The 18,289-nt window shown below is 45.9% G+C and overlaps 2 protein-coding genes across 6 annotated transcripts in view; one reads left to right on the top strand and one right to left on the bottom strand.

Moving 5' to 3' along the window:
* The window catches only part of LOC135898434 (zinc finger protein 235-like), a 113,873-nt gene extending 104,513 nt beyond the window's left edge, over positions 1 to 9,360 (bottom strand). The window contains exon 1 of the mRNA XM_065427363.2: positions 8,322 to 9,360. Within this exon, the coding sequence (XP_065283435.1) occupies positions 8,322 to 8,555 (234 nt within the window). The 5' untranslated portion in view covers positions 8,556 to 9,360. The remainder of the gene's footprint in view (positions 1 to 8,321) is intronic.
* The window catches only part of LOC135898354 (neural cell adhesion molecule 2-like), a 542,388-nt gene that overhangs the window by 228,106 nt on the left and 295,993 nt on the right, over positions 1 to 18,289 (top strand). The gene's annotated exons all lie outside the window — the stretch shown is intronic.

The raw sequence follows: 18,289 nt of genomic DNA, 5'->3' as shown, positions 1-18,289 counted from the left end.
CTGTAAGTATATGAAGCATTCAGCGTGTTGTATTTCTCTTAGTCTATTTCATCGTCTCACGTTACTTGCGTGACGCATGAGAAGCCGCGCCGCCGGTTCCGCTTACAGGCACGGTTCCTCCTCGCTTCCATTTTCCTCCCGCCTTTTGGTTTTCACGCGTGCCTATACACAGAGCTGTCGCGCGAGCCCGTGTCACGCGCCTCCTTCGACCGCGTCGTTGCGTCGAGAAGTCGTCATCGACGCGGACGAGTGACGAGTTTCGGACATTCGAAACCGGCGGCCTTCTTGAAAAAGCCTGAGCGAGGTGACGAAGGGGGGTGGGTGCCGTCATCGTCGACGCGACATCGCGTCGCCACCGCCCTATACACTCGCAGTCCCCGGTCTTTCCCAACGCGGGTTCGTGCTGGAGTGAAGACGCATGTCACTTGCACGGGGCGCTCTGCTGTGGTGACACTTCGAGGCTCGCGGCGTGCGCTGCGCGGGAGCGACACCGGTGTCGGGTGCCACGCCTTTCTGCGGCGCCCGAAGCCTCCGTATAACGCGCGCGCGGGCACAGTACTTTTATTACTTGCGTGCTTGAGCGAGGAGTGCGCGCGCGAGCGAGGGCTGCTGCTGCTGTAGCCGCTGCTGGTTGACTGGCTGTTCGCGCATTTCTAGGCTCGGCCCGCGCGCGGAATGGCCTTCCGCGTGGCGGCCGTCCCACGCGAGCCTTTGTCACTGCGTCGAGCCCGGCGTGGTTGCTTGATTAACGGGTATACACTACTCTGTGTGTGCATGCGCGCGCTACTGCGGTTTTTACGGCGGTCAGCTGCGCCTTCTGGTTGCTGGCTGCACGATATGGGGCGCTTTAGTTTCGCTCTGCGGGCTTATCTTGCTCGTTTCATTTTTCTATTCGTAAAAAAAAAGGAAAAGAGAAAAGGGCGCTGAATAATATCCCACCGCTAGGTGCGTGAGGTGTCTGCCTCTGTGTCATTGAGCATAATAAATGAAAATATTCGTTTATACTTGGTTATTCAAGGTACTGAGTGCTTTTTTCTTGTTACTATACACAGTTTATACCCCTGTTACACTGGTGACCTTAACCGCGGTTACGTTAACCGCGGTTATCGCTAAACGCGGTTACACGGCAGGCGAAACTACGGTTAGGCCGCTCTGCGCTCAGGTAGTCGAAACGCGCGTCTCCACATAGATGACGGTTACGCTCAACGCCAGTGTTCCCGCCGACGAAGGACCATACTCGACGATGCAAGTGCGCCTGAAGCTCGACAACATAAACAAACGTCATCGGTAAGTCAATATTGGGAAAGACACCGTGCAGGGGAGAAAAATTATTCAAAATGAAGCTTGTACGCAAGAGATCACGTGACGCGTCATTAGACCATTAACCGTGATCGCGGTAGCCCGTGTAACTCTGGCGGACTACGGTTCGCGTTAACCACGGTTGAGCGAGTTAACCACGGTTAAGTTTAACCGCGGTTAAGCTACCCCTGTAACTAGGGTATTACACAGTCTTATGGCTTGTGTCAGGTGCTATTTTTGTATATGTGTGTGACGAAGAAAAAGTCCAAAGAAGTGCAATCACGAACTTAGCCAATCGTACGCGAGATTATGTACCTGCCTTGAATTAAGAGTTTATTCAGTATATATGATATTTCAGGGCGTTGATCTAGTCGAGATGAAGTTCTTACCTTGAAGCAAGAGTTCATTCGTATTAAGCATAGACCCTATTTCTGCGTTCGTCCCGTGTTGTATTCACCCGTTGAACATAAAATATTTTCGTCCTAGGGAAACAATAATGGCTTCCTTTAGTAATTATTGTCGAGTTTGGTTCTTGTTCAAGCGTAACCTTCAATTTGCCCGCTTAAGATACAAACTAGTGCCAACACCCGTATTCGTATAGCGCTTAAGAGTGCTGCTGCTTTTTGTTTACCTATTCTAGAGAAAGACTCTTGAGGATATAAAACTCCAACAGGAAAATCAACAGAATGTTAAGAATGGTTTTCGTAAGACAACCACTTTATTGAAGGGGTTGCGCTATAAATTTATAATCAACTGGTAGCATTCGTTATTAAATGTAGCGTCAGTGAAGGAAATAAACGCTAAAAACACTTAAAATTCGAATACAACATATTAAAAAGAATAAAAGCAACGTATGTGTCCATTCTTCACTTTTCTGATGAAAACTGTATGGTCGGATAGGAAATGCAACATATTTCTCGCTATAAACCAAGGTTTCAGTACAGCAAGAGCATTAGTATAGTTTCCTAGAGAATCATTAATACTATCTAAATGTTACTAAACCTTATTATTGTAACTTTGATCACGGTGTTGTATTTGTATAGGTAATTAACTTTAAAATATTTTCAGATATCTCCCTCTTTCTGAAGACATTTTTGTTATCCTGTTTTCATAGCTATCGTGTGGTTTTATCGTGTGCGCTGTGTTTTCCCCCAACGAGGAACGTCGTTTGTACTTCAAGATAAAAGTTCAATTTTTGTGAACTGCCGGAAAACATTTGTTTTTGTTGACTGTATGTGAACTATAGAGCTGTTGTCACCATAGCTTCTTCTATAATTCTGGCTTGAAAGTTTTTCAAGTATATCTGTGAATTTAGAGAAGAGGAGGTAGCTGATACAGTTTCCTCGAACACAGTTATTAAGACAATAAACAGAAAGTTTGTTTTGCACTTGAAGACAAGTATATATGACTGACAAATAGGCTTTCTTATATATCACGTCGAAATATATCACAGAGGCTTAAAACTTCTGTATTTTCTTCTTATAAGACAGGCACGTGCGAGTGAGATATATTTATATAGTTTGCTTTGTGCCAAGGAAGGAAACGTGATCAGCGTATAATTCACTCCTGAGGCATCAAGAATGAAGGAACGTCTAGAAGGAACGAGTCAGATTCTACGAGGGTGAATAAGAAAGTCTCCGCCCCTATTTTGTATTTGGCAAAATAAGGTACATACGGGTAATTACAAATATACGTACTTTTCTACGTACATTACACTATTTTTCTACCTAGTCCCCACACAGGATCATACATTTGCTCCATCGCAGTACTTAATTTGAGATGCCTCTGTGGTAGAATTAGTGCTCCCCGAACGCTCATTGTGATGCAAGTCTTCATGGCCTTTTCCGAGCTCACAACAGAACCACCTCACACTTCTTAAACCGAGACACCTTTCTCCATACGTGGGTTTCATTTCCCTGTGGATTTCGATGGGTGTTCGTCCCTTGATCCATAGAAAACCAGTCAGACTTCGTCGCGCGTACGCCGTGGACGTGTGAAGAATGTCCACAACCGGGCCTGTCCAATAGAGGTCCACCGCAGGGAATGGATATGTTGACTTCGCATTTACATCTGTTTTTTGGCTAAAAGAAAAATGGGGGCAAGGACTTTCTGATTCGCCCTCGTACGTAGTGAGTAATGGCAGCAGCATTGTAATTTTTTGTCCTAAGGAATTTACCTGAGTGATGAAACCTGCAGCCCTTCTAAATCCTGCAATGGCATAGCGGAATTTTGTAAGACCCGTAGGGTAACAGATATTCGACCTATAATAATATACTCGTTGGAATAGCGTTTAAATCAGACAAACTGAACATGAGAAACCTCGGTTCAGAGAGTTTCGCAATACTCTCATCTGTTATACTGTGTTACATTCTATAGAGCCGAGTAAATCACAATATCTCGCACGTTCGAATCTCAAGCGGGTGTAGCTGGTCCTATTTTGATATTTGTTTTCGTCCTGTATAGGCAATGTTATGTACTGTAGCTGAAAACGAAAAAAAAAATATCAGTATTCCCGTGTATCTTATTTCATGTGTTGGACGGCACAGACATCGTTTTAGTAATCGTTGTAATGTATTTTTTTTTTCAAATCCCGTGAGTTTAATAATTGGCCCGCTCATGAACTTCTGCGCTTTACTTATATTTCAGTGGAATCGTCAAGTATGATCACGAACTAAACGCGTTGATACCAGTCACAGTGCTTGCGTAATCCAAAGTCGCAGTTGAATGCAGATGTTATTACTGTAGGCTGCTATTGCAGTTACGGTAGCTCAGTGGCGATTGCATTTTCCTGATGACCACGAGTCCGCCGGATTAATTCCGGGCTGCGCAACGAAGGCCGTGTTCTGAGCAGCTATAGACACTGTGCAAGAACGCTTGTGTAGCGTGCTTTGGATGTGCATTAAGTAATCTCAAGGGGTCGAAACTATTTGTGAGTCCTCCACCACACCGGGATGTTTAATTAGTTACTTCAATAATAAAGAAGGTAGAAAAAAAGATGTTGGGTTGAATATTGCGTGAGTTTCACAAAAAAGTATGTCTAGCTGCTAGTACAAGCCATAAAGGTTGCCGCAAGGCTGAAAATCTAGACGTCAACAGGGGTTCTTAGATAACTAGAAATCACAAGAATGTTATTCGGAGAGTTCCAGAGTGCTTTCCATATGTGTAAAAGATCAATGTGAAAATACGGCTACAGCTAGAAGGTTGAAGCTTTGCGGAATGATGGTGTAGTCCCTCTAGATGCTCATAGTGGTATTAAGATGTATGGCGAGTAATGAACCATTGGCACATGTTTGAGTATATATAATGCGAGGTAGCGCGTCGTATATGGGAGCGGGTCGGAGTCTCAGGCTCGTTGTGGCGGGGAAGGGAACCTGACGTCACCTAGGCGCATGAGAGAGCTTCAGTGGTGGCGTGAAGAGTCACTTGAGGCATGCCATTACGTTCTCATAGAAGATTCTACAGATTCTCGTTGCTCACCATGACTCCAACAGAAAAGTTTACATCCGAAGAACAAAAAAAAAAAAATGGACATCTGGTTTTCGGGCAGACGTGGCGTTTTAGCGATATTTCTTAAACTAACTGCAATTTGCTGGAGACATGCTGGGGATTTACCGTCATAAAAGTGGAAATTGCGGAGGAATCGACGAGGAATGAGGGGAGAGGGGCAGTTTTTCCTAAAAGCTGGTGCTGTCTTTCGTATATAGTTACTAAACGCTGCCTAATTTTGCTAAGTTACTTCTTAATACACAGAAAGTAATGAAATGCAATTTCAAGAGCTATTCAACTTCTGCGCAATTAAGATCGGCTTGTATTCGCAAAACTCTTGCGCCAGTGCCAATTGTGATTGGTAGCTGCCGCAACGATGTCGTCGTTATCAGAACATCTTTATAGAGAGTAGTCACGTGACCTCACGTAGGACGTTTTGTTGTTCTATATTCACAGCTTCCATTGTGCTGCTTGAGAATAGCGGATTGATGAAAAGCACAGCTTAGCCCTGCATGAGCTAGCTGTGCAACAATATGGCGGCATTGATGATGCCACTGCATAAGCCTATAGATGACTGGCCGCCACCCGAATGCGAGCCCTTTAAGAAACGCGCATGTACGTATTTAAGAAAAGTTTTGCGATTACGGACCCTGGTTTCTCACTTTGAATTTTAAACATCACAATTACACCAGCTGTCTCTCAGAATGCAGAAAGCTTTACCCGCAGTTTCCCCGGTTGTTATTTTGTTGCACAATCTCTACGGTATTATTGCACTGGGTGCGACACGTATATGACGATGTATGATGGCGGGGGGGGGGGGGATGATGTGGCGAAATGTTAAGCGCTTTGTCGAAAGGCTATATGCTACTGCAGTTTCTTCATCACTAGAACTTGTTTACGCACTGAAGCGAAGAAATATATTTTGAAATATTGAGGGCTCAGTCCCTGCAGCTCTAAGCTAGTAATTATATGCTTCTTGTCTCGCGAAGCCTTTTGCGCTCAATGGCTGATGTAGTAACGGCGCCAAGTGGTGTAGGAAGCGAGACGGTGACGAAGTCAGCCTATGACAAACAGTTCTCATAAGCAAGAATGTTTCGTGTGTACAGCCTACGCAATAGATTGATTCTGATGAGCAAGAAATCATGACGCCCACTAAGAGGATAGGCATTAAATGGTAAATCATGAATTACCCGCGCATGACACCGTGAGGTTTCATCATCTGCTGCCATATCTATAATCCTGGCTAAGGTTATGCAAGTCGAGTATTATATGCCATTGATTGCCGTGCTACTTTTCATGGGTTTATGATTGAAAATATGTTATGTGATAGATTAGATGTGATTAGTAAATCGGGTAGAAGCAAAGGACTGCATACCTATAAGAGAAAATATCTTTTTTAGAGTAAAACAACAGCATAAGTAAACTAGCACTACAGTGCATATATGTAAGAGAGAAATTAGGACAATGTGAAATAGGTCATATTTTAGCACAAAAACCCAAGACAATGTCATTTGCAACCACTAAAACAGCCTTATTGACGGAATAAACTATCTACATTAATCTAACTGGCTAGAGAATGTTTGACTGGAAAAACAGCTTTTTAAATGCACAAGGTGCTGAAACAGGCCTATACTAATATGAAGCCATTCGCTGTATGCGTAACACAGGAAAGAGAAAGGAGAAGGAAAAGTTTCACAGGAGAACTCGAGTTAGTGACTGTGACACTTGTACATCATAAATCAATCCAACTCTGTCCTGTGCTTCGCATTGTATATGTAAATATAGCTTTATTTTGTATTTGTCCTGTTTTGAATCTTGCGCAATAAAAGCGCTTATTAGCAATATCAACTATCAGTCATTGCGCTTATGTAAAGACGCTATGAAGGTTGTCTATTGCTCGTCTAGTGCTCGTCCTATACTTTCTGTATGCCAAGAGGCTCTCCTGTACGCATATATTTTCAGTTTTTGTGTACTCCTGTTGCGTCATAGCATTAATTATCATGCACAATACGTCACGGCTATTTTGACATTGTGTGTGCGTGTGGCCAGAGTGGTGCCGCAAAGTGCGACAAACATTTAGTATTCCAAGTCAGCAGTCAGGTGGAGTTCCAGAATGAACAACCTACAATTTTGGAAGAGGGCGCGTTCAGCGCACTAGAGCATGCTGAAAGTTATATATTACGGTAGCGGCAAAACACTATCCATTAGTGTCATTTTAATGATTCACGAGGCTGTCAGCGAAAGGTCAAAAACAAACAGTCCGTGCCATGCATAATTATTTATGGTTTCTGATCTTTATGATACAGACACATCCATTTTCCCCCGCTTTTGGCATATAACGATAATTTATTTAGACATATGAGTTGTTCACGTCGGTGCTAGAAAACTGCCGACATGCACTGGAGTAGCTTCTGTAGATACGTTCTTTTAACATCAACAAACTTCTTGACATACCATACGAAGGAGTTCTCCTTCTTGCATCATAACACGCATGTGCACTGTGCTTGTGTTCATCCAGACTATTGTTTTTGTGACACGCTTTTGAGTGTAAAAACGTAGATGCAGCTGTACTGACTAATTTTTCACACAAGGCACCACTCGAGAATACCGACGCATGTCATGAAGTAAAATAAATAAATAAATAGCATTAGCGTTCTGTGCGATGCCAGTTGCACAGCGATGGTTATTTACTCCTCCCGGACTGAGGGTTAGATATGTTGTGGTGCCTTGTGTTGTCACAAACTTCATACAGCAATATCCGACCCTGTGCTCCTTATCCACCCACGCACAGGTTCAGTTTAACTTGTTATGAGCTTGCCCTCTCCAGTTCGTGTGAAAACTAAGTCGTCATGAAAGCTCATGCTATTCTGTCCGAATACAATTACACCTGACGGTTCTGACCATCTAAAAGCCCGGTACCAGAAAAGTTAAAATGTCCTTGGTCTATACCAGAAAACTTGACAGGGCCTTCATCTGATCACAAGGGACCTATACAATTAAAAAAGAGAGAAAGGGAGAGATTTTGCAACTCTGTGATTCCAGTACTAAGACATTCCTATAATAAACATGCAAATCTGGATTACAAAATAACAGGCTTGAAGGATATATAATCTGCATGCGATGGCATTAATAAAGAAAACTTTGCCATGCGCGTATTGCGCTTTCTCGCGAATCAACCCGCCGATATATTACAGGCGCTTGCAAATTAATATTGCTGCTTCCATGCTCGCATACCTCCCTTGATATTTGGCACGATAGACGATATATAACAACTCGGCATGTTGTCCGTCCCGTACGCGCATAATCGCCGCGCACGTAGTGCAAGCACGTGTTCGTAAAGTTTCAAGTTTTGCGGAGGAAATGCATGCATCCAGATGCAAAGAACGCGAAGGTAACGCCGACTACGACGACGCGACGCTGCAGGTGTCGCGAAAAACCACGTGCGCGCGTCATCGCGGCAGCGATCGAGCGAACGACGGGACGATGAACAAGAAAATAAAAAGAAAAGCGCGGGGAAGGAAGCGAGAGACACTCACGTCCTTCTGGTCGAGCGTGCCGAACACCTCGAGCTTGTCCAGGCGGACAGTTCCTTGAAAGGGCAGGAACCTCGTGCCGCGGGAGATGCGACTGTTGCTCCACACGGCCGCGGTCACTTCCTTGGTTGGCGGCCGATCACCGGATGTCGTCGTCGTAGAGTCGGTCGTCGTCGACGCAGCGCGGTCACTGATCACCAGACTGAGCTCCTTCGGGATGAGCACGAACGTCTCCATCGTTCTCCGAGGAAAGCCACACACTGCGCGCGCTGCCACTCTTGCGCCTCGCCGTTGGAACGGATGAAGACGACGACGAGGCGTTGGCACACAAAAAATAAAAGAACGGCGGCAGCGCGAGACGGGGTCCCCCACTTCACGAAAACAGTGAGATGCTGTCGCAAAAGTAGCAGCAGCAGCAGCAGCGGAAGCAGAGCAGTGGCGGAGGCATCACGAGGAGAGCGGCCGAAGCTGCTGCACCGAGGAGGACGCCGCTCGTAATCCCTCGGCCCGATGGTGTCGTCTCATGCCGGTCTCCGACGGCGTGCAGTCTGGCTCGAGTGAAAGTTCGCGTGTCTCGACTGCCAAAGACAGGTGGCAACGGTAAGGAACTCTGCCGGGCCGGTGTTGGCGGCGTCGCGGGGAGAGGGGAAGAGAAGAAGACCGGCCCTTGCGAGAGAACGGAGGCGTACCGGGGAGGCGCCCGGGGGTCGTTAAAGGTGCGCCGGCCCACCTGGTCGCTCGCTCCATTGGCCGGCCGCTCCTCGGCGCCGGCGAATCCAGGCGCGAGTCAGGTAAGACGCGGGGTGCGACGCGCCACGCGGTCGCCATTGGCCTCGGCTGCGGTGAAGCCGCCGCATCGGGTGCCATTGGGGGAGACCAGGCGCGTTCTTTTGGAGCGCTGCAAGAGTGAGCCGCGAAGAAACTGCGGAAATACTAATAATAAAATAAAAAAGAAAGCAGACGAACTTGGGTTTTGTTTTTCCGGTCTTGCCTGCCGGTAGCCGTCGTGGTGAAAAACACTGCGCTGCCGCGTCCGTATGGCAAACGTCCGAACGCTCCTTTCCAGCAGCCGAACGCGCAAGAGCAGTCCCCTCGCTGACTAACCGTTGTTGCGGAAACGTGCTGCTTCCTCGATGCGCGTGCGCTTCCTGGCTTCGGTTTCTCGGCCCTACAGCTGAGCCAACGTAGCGTGGCCGAGAAAATTGAGCAGAAAGACATTACGCGTGTGTGTAACGACACGTATGTTATTAGAGGCGATAAACGCGCGTGGAATATGTGATGAGTGTTTTATAGCTTTTGACTATTCATACGGGGGGAGCTGCTGTGCTCCGGTGCATGTTAATTCCTAATTTCCGCGCACATTTAAGCGGTCTGTTTCGGCTAATGGCGAAATTTCTGCTGCACGCGTGTGGCAATTCGAAAAGGCTCCGAATGTCTGCAGGCGTGAGATTTATTTATGTGGTGATCGTGTTGTGTCATTGTGTCTGTGCTGCAAGTAATTACACGAAGACTCGTAAACAAGCCGTTATACAAGTGTTCATTGTTTCTTGGCGAACAGAGTTCTTGCTTATTTATTTTTATTTATTGGTACTGCAACCGGGCCATTACAGGGGTTTTTGCAAGATGTGATACAAAGTAAAAGCAAATACAACTTAATAGCACAAAGTAACGTGCAGAGGTTGCAAGATGTGCATAAAACTGGCACATTATTATAAAAACAGCATTATATATAAAGAAAGAACATAAGATCATGTCGAAAATGCAACATTTTAGTTATCACAATAAGTTCAAAACACTTTTAATGTTTCGTTAGCTAGGAAACATCTTGCTTCGTTTTAAATTCTCAGTACTCTGCTAATGTGGAAACACTCTCATTAGACAGCTTACCGTCTCATGTGAAAGAAGATGAAAACTACAGGAATTGTGTTACAAGTGAGCTCTCTATGTATACATTTTCATTACTGATATTTGGCTGCGGTTAGCCTCTCAGCTCATCGCACAACAGCGTATTTTGTCATTTCACGCAGGATAATTTACTGTATTCGTAATATATTTGACCTCGGCACCTCCTCTTCTGCGTTTACTCTCACGCAAATCGTCAACGGACTTCCCATTATATCTACACGTGGTTCCTTTCTCAGAACTTCTGTGCGTTAGCTCAATGCGATCACTCATTGCTTATTCACTGAAGTTGATACAAGCGTTCACCATCTAGGTCGTCAACAGGCCGGCTCGTACAGCGATTGAAACCTGCATATAACTTGCACTTAACCTGTATAATCTCAACACGTGTTTTAAGACACAACAGTAAAATGCATGCAACGTTTCCAGCGCACATTTTTGTTCGCCGACATCTTTATCATTCCGCAACGTCATGGAAAACTACGTGACTAAAATTTAACCTTATAATGATTTTGGCTGAGAAGCTACGAGCGCCTCTTCAAAATGTGGAAAGAGAGTTGGTTGCCACGTCCACCGTGCATGCAAGGCAGGGGACTGCAGAAGATGACATCATGTTCTGGCGACGTCCGAGACCTTTTATAGGAAACCTCCTTTTACCGTATGCTTATAACCACAACAAGGTATAGTATGAGACGCTTCCTGCTTCTTCAATCACAGCTTGGATGGCAGCTTTAATTGACGAGTGAGTGACAGCTTCTTCCGTGACAAGTGGAGAACGGCTCTCATCTTTAAAAGGCAGCTGCGACGATATCGCCAACCTGAGCGACGTTCACCGGCTTGGCTACAGCCGGACAAACGGTGTCCGCGTGTTTCATTCTTTCACCAAGTTACGACACGCATGCCTCACTGAGGCACCATTTATGTACACCATAAATGGTATAGCACAGTATATATACTGTATTAGCTAACAAAATTTCACACGTAAGGTACTGTCAAACCCACTGAAACTTGCAAAGGCGTCTCATTTTCGTAAGCTTCAGTGGATCTGACATTCCCTTTCGAGTGAAATTTTGTTAGTCATCGCTGACCAGGGCGGCTTGAGCAGTTGCGCATCCCGTGAGCCAGACATTTCAAAGAGGCAATCACGCAACAAACAAGGCTTTAACCTCTACTCTTCGTTTAACCTTTATATGGTATAATTCTGGGAGATGTGAAGCGACCATTTCAAGTTTTGCGAGAGGTGTTGCAGAACCTCCACCAACGCTGCTCAATAATAGCGCTAGACTCGGAACTATCCATTGTTATGAGCTGAAGTGAAGAATTTGCACCTTCCACCATGATTTTACCATACCAATGAAGCTGGGCAATGTTACCAACGTGCTCAAATATCTACACTAATAAATGTATTGCATATACCCACCAAGGAAGCACAGATGATAAGTTGTACTTCCTGCATATGTATATATCTCTGGTATAAAGACTGCTATTGCAACCAGACTCGTGCACTTAACAGGAATAAAAAAAAAGATATCTGATCGAATACAGTTACTTCATTCAAAAATGTAATTGATTACTGGTACTAAATAAGGTTCCACTTAAGTAACTGAGCAATTCATAAAAAAGTAATCGATTACTTTAACGTTACCTTCCTCTCTACTTTTATACAGTGAATACATAAATAAAAAGTACTGGCATAGCTCGTTTAATAAGTGCTCTGCGGGTCTTCACGTGTTGCTTATCTTCACTATGAAATGTTTTTTTAGAGCTCTATTCGGTAATCTTCCGATGTTTTCTTGCGATTATTTGCAGCGAGACTGAAAACTCGCTTAATGTGCGCGCAGGAGAGAGGGACTATATAGTAACGTAAGAACAGTTTGGTCAAAAGATTGTGACTACTCTATGCGGCGATGCTCAGGTGTGGGTTCTCTGTCAAGCGCAGTGTTTCCTTGTTGCTGGGGCTATGGAAACGCGCTCCCGACAACGGCAGTGAAAAACTGGAAAAGTTTAATGGTCAAAAACTTCTTTCTAAATTAGAGAATAAGCGAAGAGGAGCAGCACCGTCTACCCCTGTGAAAGTCATCTATAAGCGCTTCCTGAAGAGACGGAGATGAATTTATTATAAAAGAAAAGCTCAGATGTCGGACTTCCAGGTGAACTGTGCATATGTGCAAGTCTACCAAGTTCAGGTCATCCAGGCGTAGCTGCAGGGCCCTAACTGTGGGAAGGAGGTAACCGATGTATATACATGTTTTCATCGTTTTAACCGTGCAGTCCCCAACAAATTTAGGTGCCAAGAGCTGTGTCGCCTGTCAGAGCCAGTTTCATCAAAACTGTCACTGGTTGCTTGTAATTGGTTTCTGAAAAAAAATAAATGAAATACAGTGAGCTTTATTGAGAAAGCAAGAAAATTGTTGAATTACAAGATTACCAAGAAACCTAATTGATTACAAACAATTAATTACATATAATTTGTCACGTACAAGTATGATTCCAACATACTGTACAATCCGCCGAAGTCCTGGAAGGGTGATTTGTAGAGGGCGTGTATGCTCCTGATCATCCTTTCCTATTTGTACATGGCGTGTGTAACTTTTCTTGTACACATTTGCTCCTGGATACTGTCACTTCCGATGAAACCCATCACTGAGTTGCATTTCTTCAGTGCCAGAGCGCAGTGGGTACGTCGAAATACGCAGTGGTGAAACAAATGATCTAGAAAAACATAGCTATATGTATTGCATAATTTTGATGAGAGGCCTAAAATCGCGGGTGTTTCACTGTATGGACGATGCTCAATTCAACCACGTCGAAGCCATGAGAATAGAGGTAAAGCTATAGACCGTTTTTTCATTGGCACCGCCATGTTGCGTTGGCAGTGGCGCCATCTATGAGCTCTCGCAATGCTGTTTTGGGTGGAAGCACCATTTTGTATGCTGGGTATACGCTCCGCGACAGTTACTGGCACGGTCGTTTTGGGCTGTCGCAGTCTGCTGGGTATGGCGTGGCATCTTCTACGTTGGAAACACTTCCGTGAGATCAAGACATCTAACTTGGATTTAACGGAGTTTCTGCTGCTGGCAAGCGGACGGAGCACTTAGAACGATGTGCGCACACATTTTTCAGCCTATACAATCAGCCTCAGATATCAATTGTATATTTCTAAAAACCCATTTTATGAATGCGACACTAATTTAATTCTAAGATATGATTGAGAAGTTAAGAAGCATACGCGACGATAGTAACAACGTGGTATACGTTGTGCTACGGAATTTAAAAAAAAATTCAGTTTGGCTTTATGTCTGGCCCAAAAACGACCCTCCCGTGTCGTTTTTGTGTTCTCTTTCGCTGTCCCCACCTTTATTAGTGGTCAATATGATCTAGGGAACTTAAGTTGTGCTGTTTGCATTGACGAGCGCGCAAATGGTTATCTGCATAAATCCATTGCATGACTAGGTCGTCTGTTGGACATGGTTTCTGCCCATGAATACAATAGGTTCAGCTATAGCGATGTCAGCATACCATAGAACGCACTTGTCGAGTGGTCGAGAGGCCGGCTGCGGACTGAGTGAGCGTCTGAAGCTGTGGTAGCTGTTGGGTTATGCTCGTACATCTCATTGTTCTATAGCGCATGGGTCAAACGTGCGACATGACCATGTGTGGTCTTATTATGGCGTTAACCTGAATCTCTTGTACGTGTGTGCGTGCGTGCGTGTGCGCGCGCGCGCGCGCATGTGTGTGTGTGTGTGTGTGAGAGAGAGAGAGAGAGAGAGAGAGGGGGGGGGGGAGGGAGGGAGGGAGAAATACGGCGTCGAAATCGGCTGGTTGACCAATCTGAATGAACGTGATTTAAAATCTACAAGCCGCAAGGAGAGGAAAACCTGTTATTATCTTCTCCGGTCTTGGTCGGCCCGTCCTCTGCGACGCACTCATTCGTTCTACAAAAGATTGTATCCGCACACATGGCCATTTCATTCTCCTTGTGGGATGCCATTTCGATATTACTGCTTCACGAAGGAATGAGGCGATGCTGAAGGACAAAGCTTATCTGTATCATGCTCTTATACCATCCACAGTGATCGCTGTGTTGAGTCATGACATCAGCTTTATACAGAAAGCTAATGCAGACATACCCTCGTAGACATTAAATGCGTGTGAACGATGCCATTGGCTGACGCAATTATTTAATAGCCATTGACGCTTAGATGTTTTGGAGTTGCATTGGGTTGGCCGTGCACGAGCACTCTTGTGTTCCAGTTCCCATGACAATTAGGCGACCACGGATAGCAAGAAACTTTCCCAGCTGATGCTAGCAATTTCCCGTAGCCACTGTTTTTCTTTGAGTGGAGACCGATACAGCCAAAATAGTTCAAAACACGTATAAACACCACGGCTGGCGAATGTCGATCCACATCGCATGTTTGCGCACCGAAGAGGAATTTTCGCATAGTGTAGTACTATACCTTCAAAGGCTACACAGTGGTTCCCCTAACACCTTGTATGAACTGGCATCACGTAAACTACTCGGAAATCAGCTAATACATCTCCAAAGCGCTCCGCAGTACGCGATGGCAACATATTCAAGCAGCATCGCATCCCTCCATGCAGCGCCGCGCCGGCTCTCAGAAGCCAGAGAGGAGGTAAGGTTCGCGGCGCGCCCTTCCTCTTCGCCTGATGTAATGGTCTATAGGAATAGTCAAATATTCCTGTTTTCGAAAGGTGTCCAAATATCTCTTCACGGGGCGGGGCCATTGATTCGATACGTGCACTGCAGCAGATAAACTCGAAAAAATCAAATCGTTCGTTGTCTACAAGGTTGCCACGCTGGCTTGCGGGTAGACGTCCATCACTTGTCTCGACCGAACCAACGTTCCGCATCGGTGTTGTAATTACCCGGTGATAGGTCCCCGAATGAAAAAAAAAAATGTGGTGTGATACGATATTAGCGCTCATGAAAGTTCCACCTAATCTGTAATCCCGAAGCAAATCATTACAAGATACTATGAGACAATGTAATTACGTTACAGAAATTCCGTGAACGTATCGTGTTTGGGCTTGGGCCTCTTTCGCTTTTTCCTCTGAAGGCTAGAGAGGAAGGCATGCTTCAGTTCGTTGGATGGAATTCTATGCAATTACGAGCGATGGTTGACGTTCGGCCTTGTTGGCGAGTCATAATTAACAGGCGCAGAGTACTTGGATGATTACATTGATTCTGTTTTTCGTCGTCTGAAGGATTTCACACGTGTGAATAAGTTCATTGTTGGTGGAGCACCGTTATAGCTGGTCACTGCATAGTTATGATTCCCGATCAGCAGCGTGATTACGAGGAGCGGCAAAGGAACAAAAAAAGGAAACGGCAATACGACCAGCGGCAGCGTGTTGTCCTACTCCTACCCAATTACCCCTACTACCATTACTATCATTACGCCAAAGCAATAAAGCATTGCATACCCTCTTCAGCAGCTGGAGTGGTGGTTTTCAACAGCTTCGCTGGACATCGACATTCGCAGGGTCGGGATGGCGAGTAATTGTTTTCCTGCTCATTTTCGCTTATTTATCATAATTAGAGATTTCTAAGCTGATGCATCTAACACAATATTGAAATCCAGCCGGATATTGGCCAATCGCTCTATGTGGGTTGTGCCGCTATCTTTGCGGTCAACATGACCACCACTACAACCACAACAATAATAATAATAATAATAATAATAATAATAATAATAATAATAATAATAATAATAATAATAATAATAATAATAATAATAATAATAATAATAATAATAATAATAATCACCACCACTACCACCACATCTCATCGTATTAGCCTCGAGGGTCACCACTGGAGATACTGGCGCTGCAATGGCTGTGACTTATAAAGTGACATCATGTGACTCGCATTCGCGCCTTTGCCGCAGCGAGCGCAGCTCGCTGGATCAGCAATTGAAGCCTTTATTGCAGGATAGTAAATAATGTGTTTCATTCCTAAGGCAGCAATTTAGTTCCTCACTCTTACAGCATGGTTTACTGCTCGGTGCCGCACTACCGGGCGTATTCGACAAAACCCGGTGTGAGTTTTCACGCGTACCCTAAAGCGAAGTGGCAGCCGGATGCTTGGCTTATTATGATAATGTCATTGAAAACGAAATGATATGGTGATCGTAAGATCAGTGCAAGGGATGCACGTAGGGCTTGTAGCGTATATTCGCTTGATATGACATAAGTGTAACCTTTGCAGAGATGCCTGCGACTTGCATGCACACACACGGCGGAAGCGTGGATGGAGGAGCTAAAACTGTGAGCGGTCGAAGTTCCACGTATTATAATAGCCCGGTAATAAATCTTTGTCCCTCGATAGTTCTGGCGAAAGTGGCAAGCCGCACTCCTCACGACGAATGCTGTGAAGAGCACTGTTACTGCGGCAGAAGTGCCCATCTACCTTTTGAAAGCTCATGCGAAGTGAATAACCATTATGAGATCACCATGTTGCTCGCTCGCTAAAGAACATTTGCTGCCCCACACACTGCAGAGTTAGATGTACGCGCTAGGTTTTTTTCAGAGAAGGCGCTACATATACAACTCTTAGAATTTTGCAGGACGCTTAAGCTCCGACTTTAAGAATTACACGTTATAGCATAGAAAGATCCCTGACTGCTTCTTACGCTTCCTGGCAACTGCAGTTTATGTAACCTTATCATAGAGTTTCCTTCAATATACTAGAGGGAACTCTGGAGGTGCAGTCGTGCACCCTAGGAATTATTGGAAGTGCATGAATCTGTCTGATCTTCGTGCTTGTGGATTTAGACGTTCTTGTGGCTTTGTATATTACGCTTTACAAGCCTTCATTGTCGTAAATTTCAGAGCAATCAATATTCTTCGAAGCGCAGAAGACGCTGCGAACACGCACAATCGCCACTAACTGAAACGATTGAGCTTGTCGGCGTGGCCAAATCAAAACGCGCCAAGCGTCTCAAGGCACTGGCATGCACACGATACATTCATAAGGGCTTTTCACATCACTTGTCAATGCATACGTCTGTGGCCTAAGGATTTTAATATCAGGCTTCCGTGGTAGAAGTCCTGTGCTCGAATCCTGCCATCGGAGAATTTTAATGATGCTTATTTAATTATATATTACGCAATACATTGTTGAAAATGACGTGTTTCACAAAGTCACAGAACCGTTTGAAGCCAGAAGGAGAAGTTTAGGCTGTGGCGTTCACCCGCGACGCTCACGGCGCGCCGGACGACCACCACCGCGGGTTCGAGCACTCCGAGCCGCCACGCGTGCAGGGCACCGCGCGCCCGCGCCTGCTCCGGCCCGGTCCGTGTGCCGACGCGCAGCTGCGCGCGTACGCGCCCCGCCGGCCCCACAGCTTAGGGGGGAGGCGAGACCGCGCGCGCGCAGCAAGGGAGACCCTAGGCAAAGCTCTCAGGAAACAACAAAGAACATTTATTAACCTGGGATTCAATACAAACACATGTTTTAGCATTACGTCCGAATATAGATCTGATTAGACAAAACATGGCCGAATGGTCGCCGGTGGCCGCTAGAATGGCGCACCGCGACAGAGAGAGAACAAAGAACAAAGAACCCCCAGCAGTAAGAATTTGCCTATCCTTCGGTCAGCGCCTGCCATCGTGCGCCCCACAGCAGAGAAAAGGGAAACAGAGAGAAACGACAGACGAACAGACGGGGGCACGATCGGCAGACGCTGCCTCAGGACATCGAGACGACGGAAGAGTGCGCGCACGCCCGCCGAGGCCGGGACCCCGACGAGCTGGAGTAACCATCGGCCGGCGGCGGACAAAGGGGGCCGCCGCCGGCAGAGAAGGAACACGTACGCACCTTCCGACGCCCCGATGTGGTCTCCTCGGGCGCCCGTCTTGCGCGCGCTTACCCGGAGTGCACGCAAGCAGGGCCCGAATCCCGCCAAAATGTCGGCCAATAGGAAAAGCCTGTTGACCTTCGCGTGGGCGGGGTGACAGCCGAGCGACAGTGTTTTATGACCCGCTGCCACCCCGTCCAGGCAAGGAGGAGAGGGACACGGAGCCCCCGGCAACACAACGCAACG

Source organism: Dermacentor albipictus, chromosome 4 (assembly GCF_038994185.2).
Source record: "Dermacentor albipictus isolate Rhodes 1998 colony chromosome 4, USDA_Dalb.pri_finalv2, whole genome shotgun sequence".
Taxonomy (NCBI): Eukaryota; Metazoa; Arthropoda; class Arachnida; order Ixodida; family Ixodidae; genus Dermacentor; species Dermacentor albipictus.
This window is presented reverse-complemented; position numbering and strand designations above follow the sequence as displayed.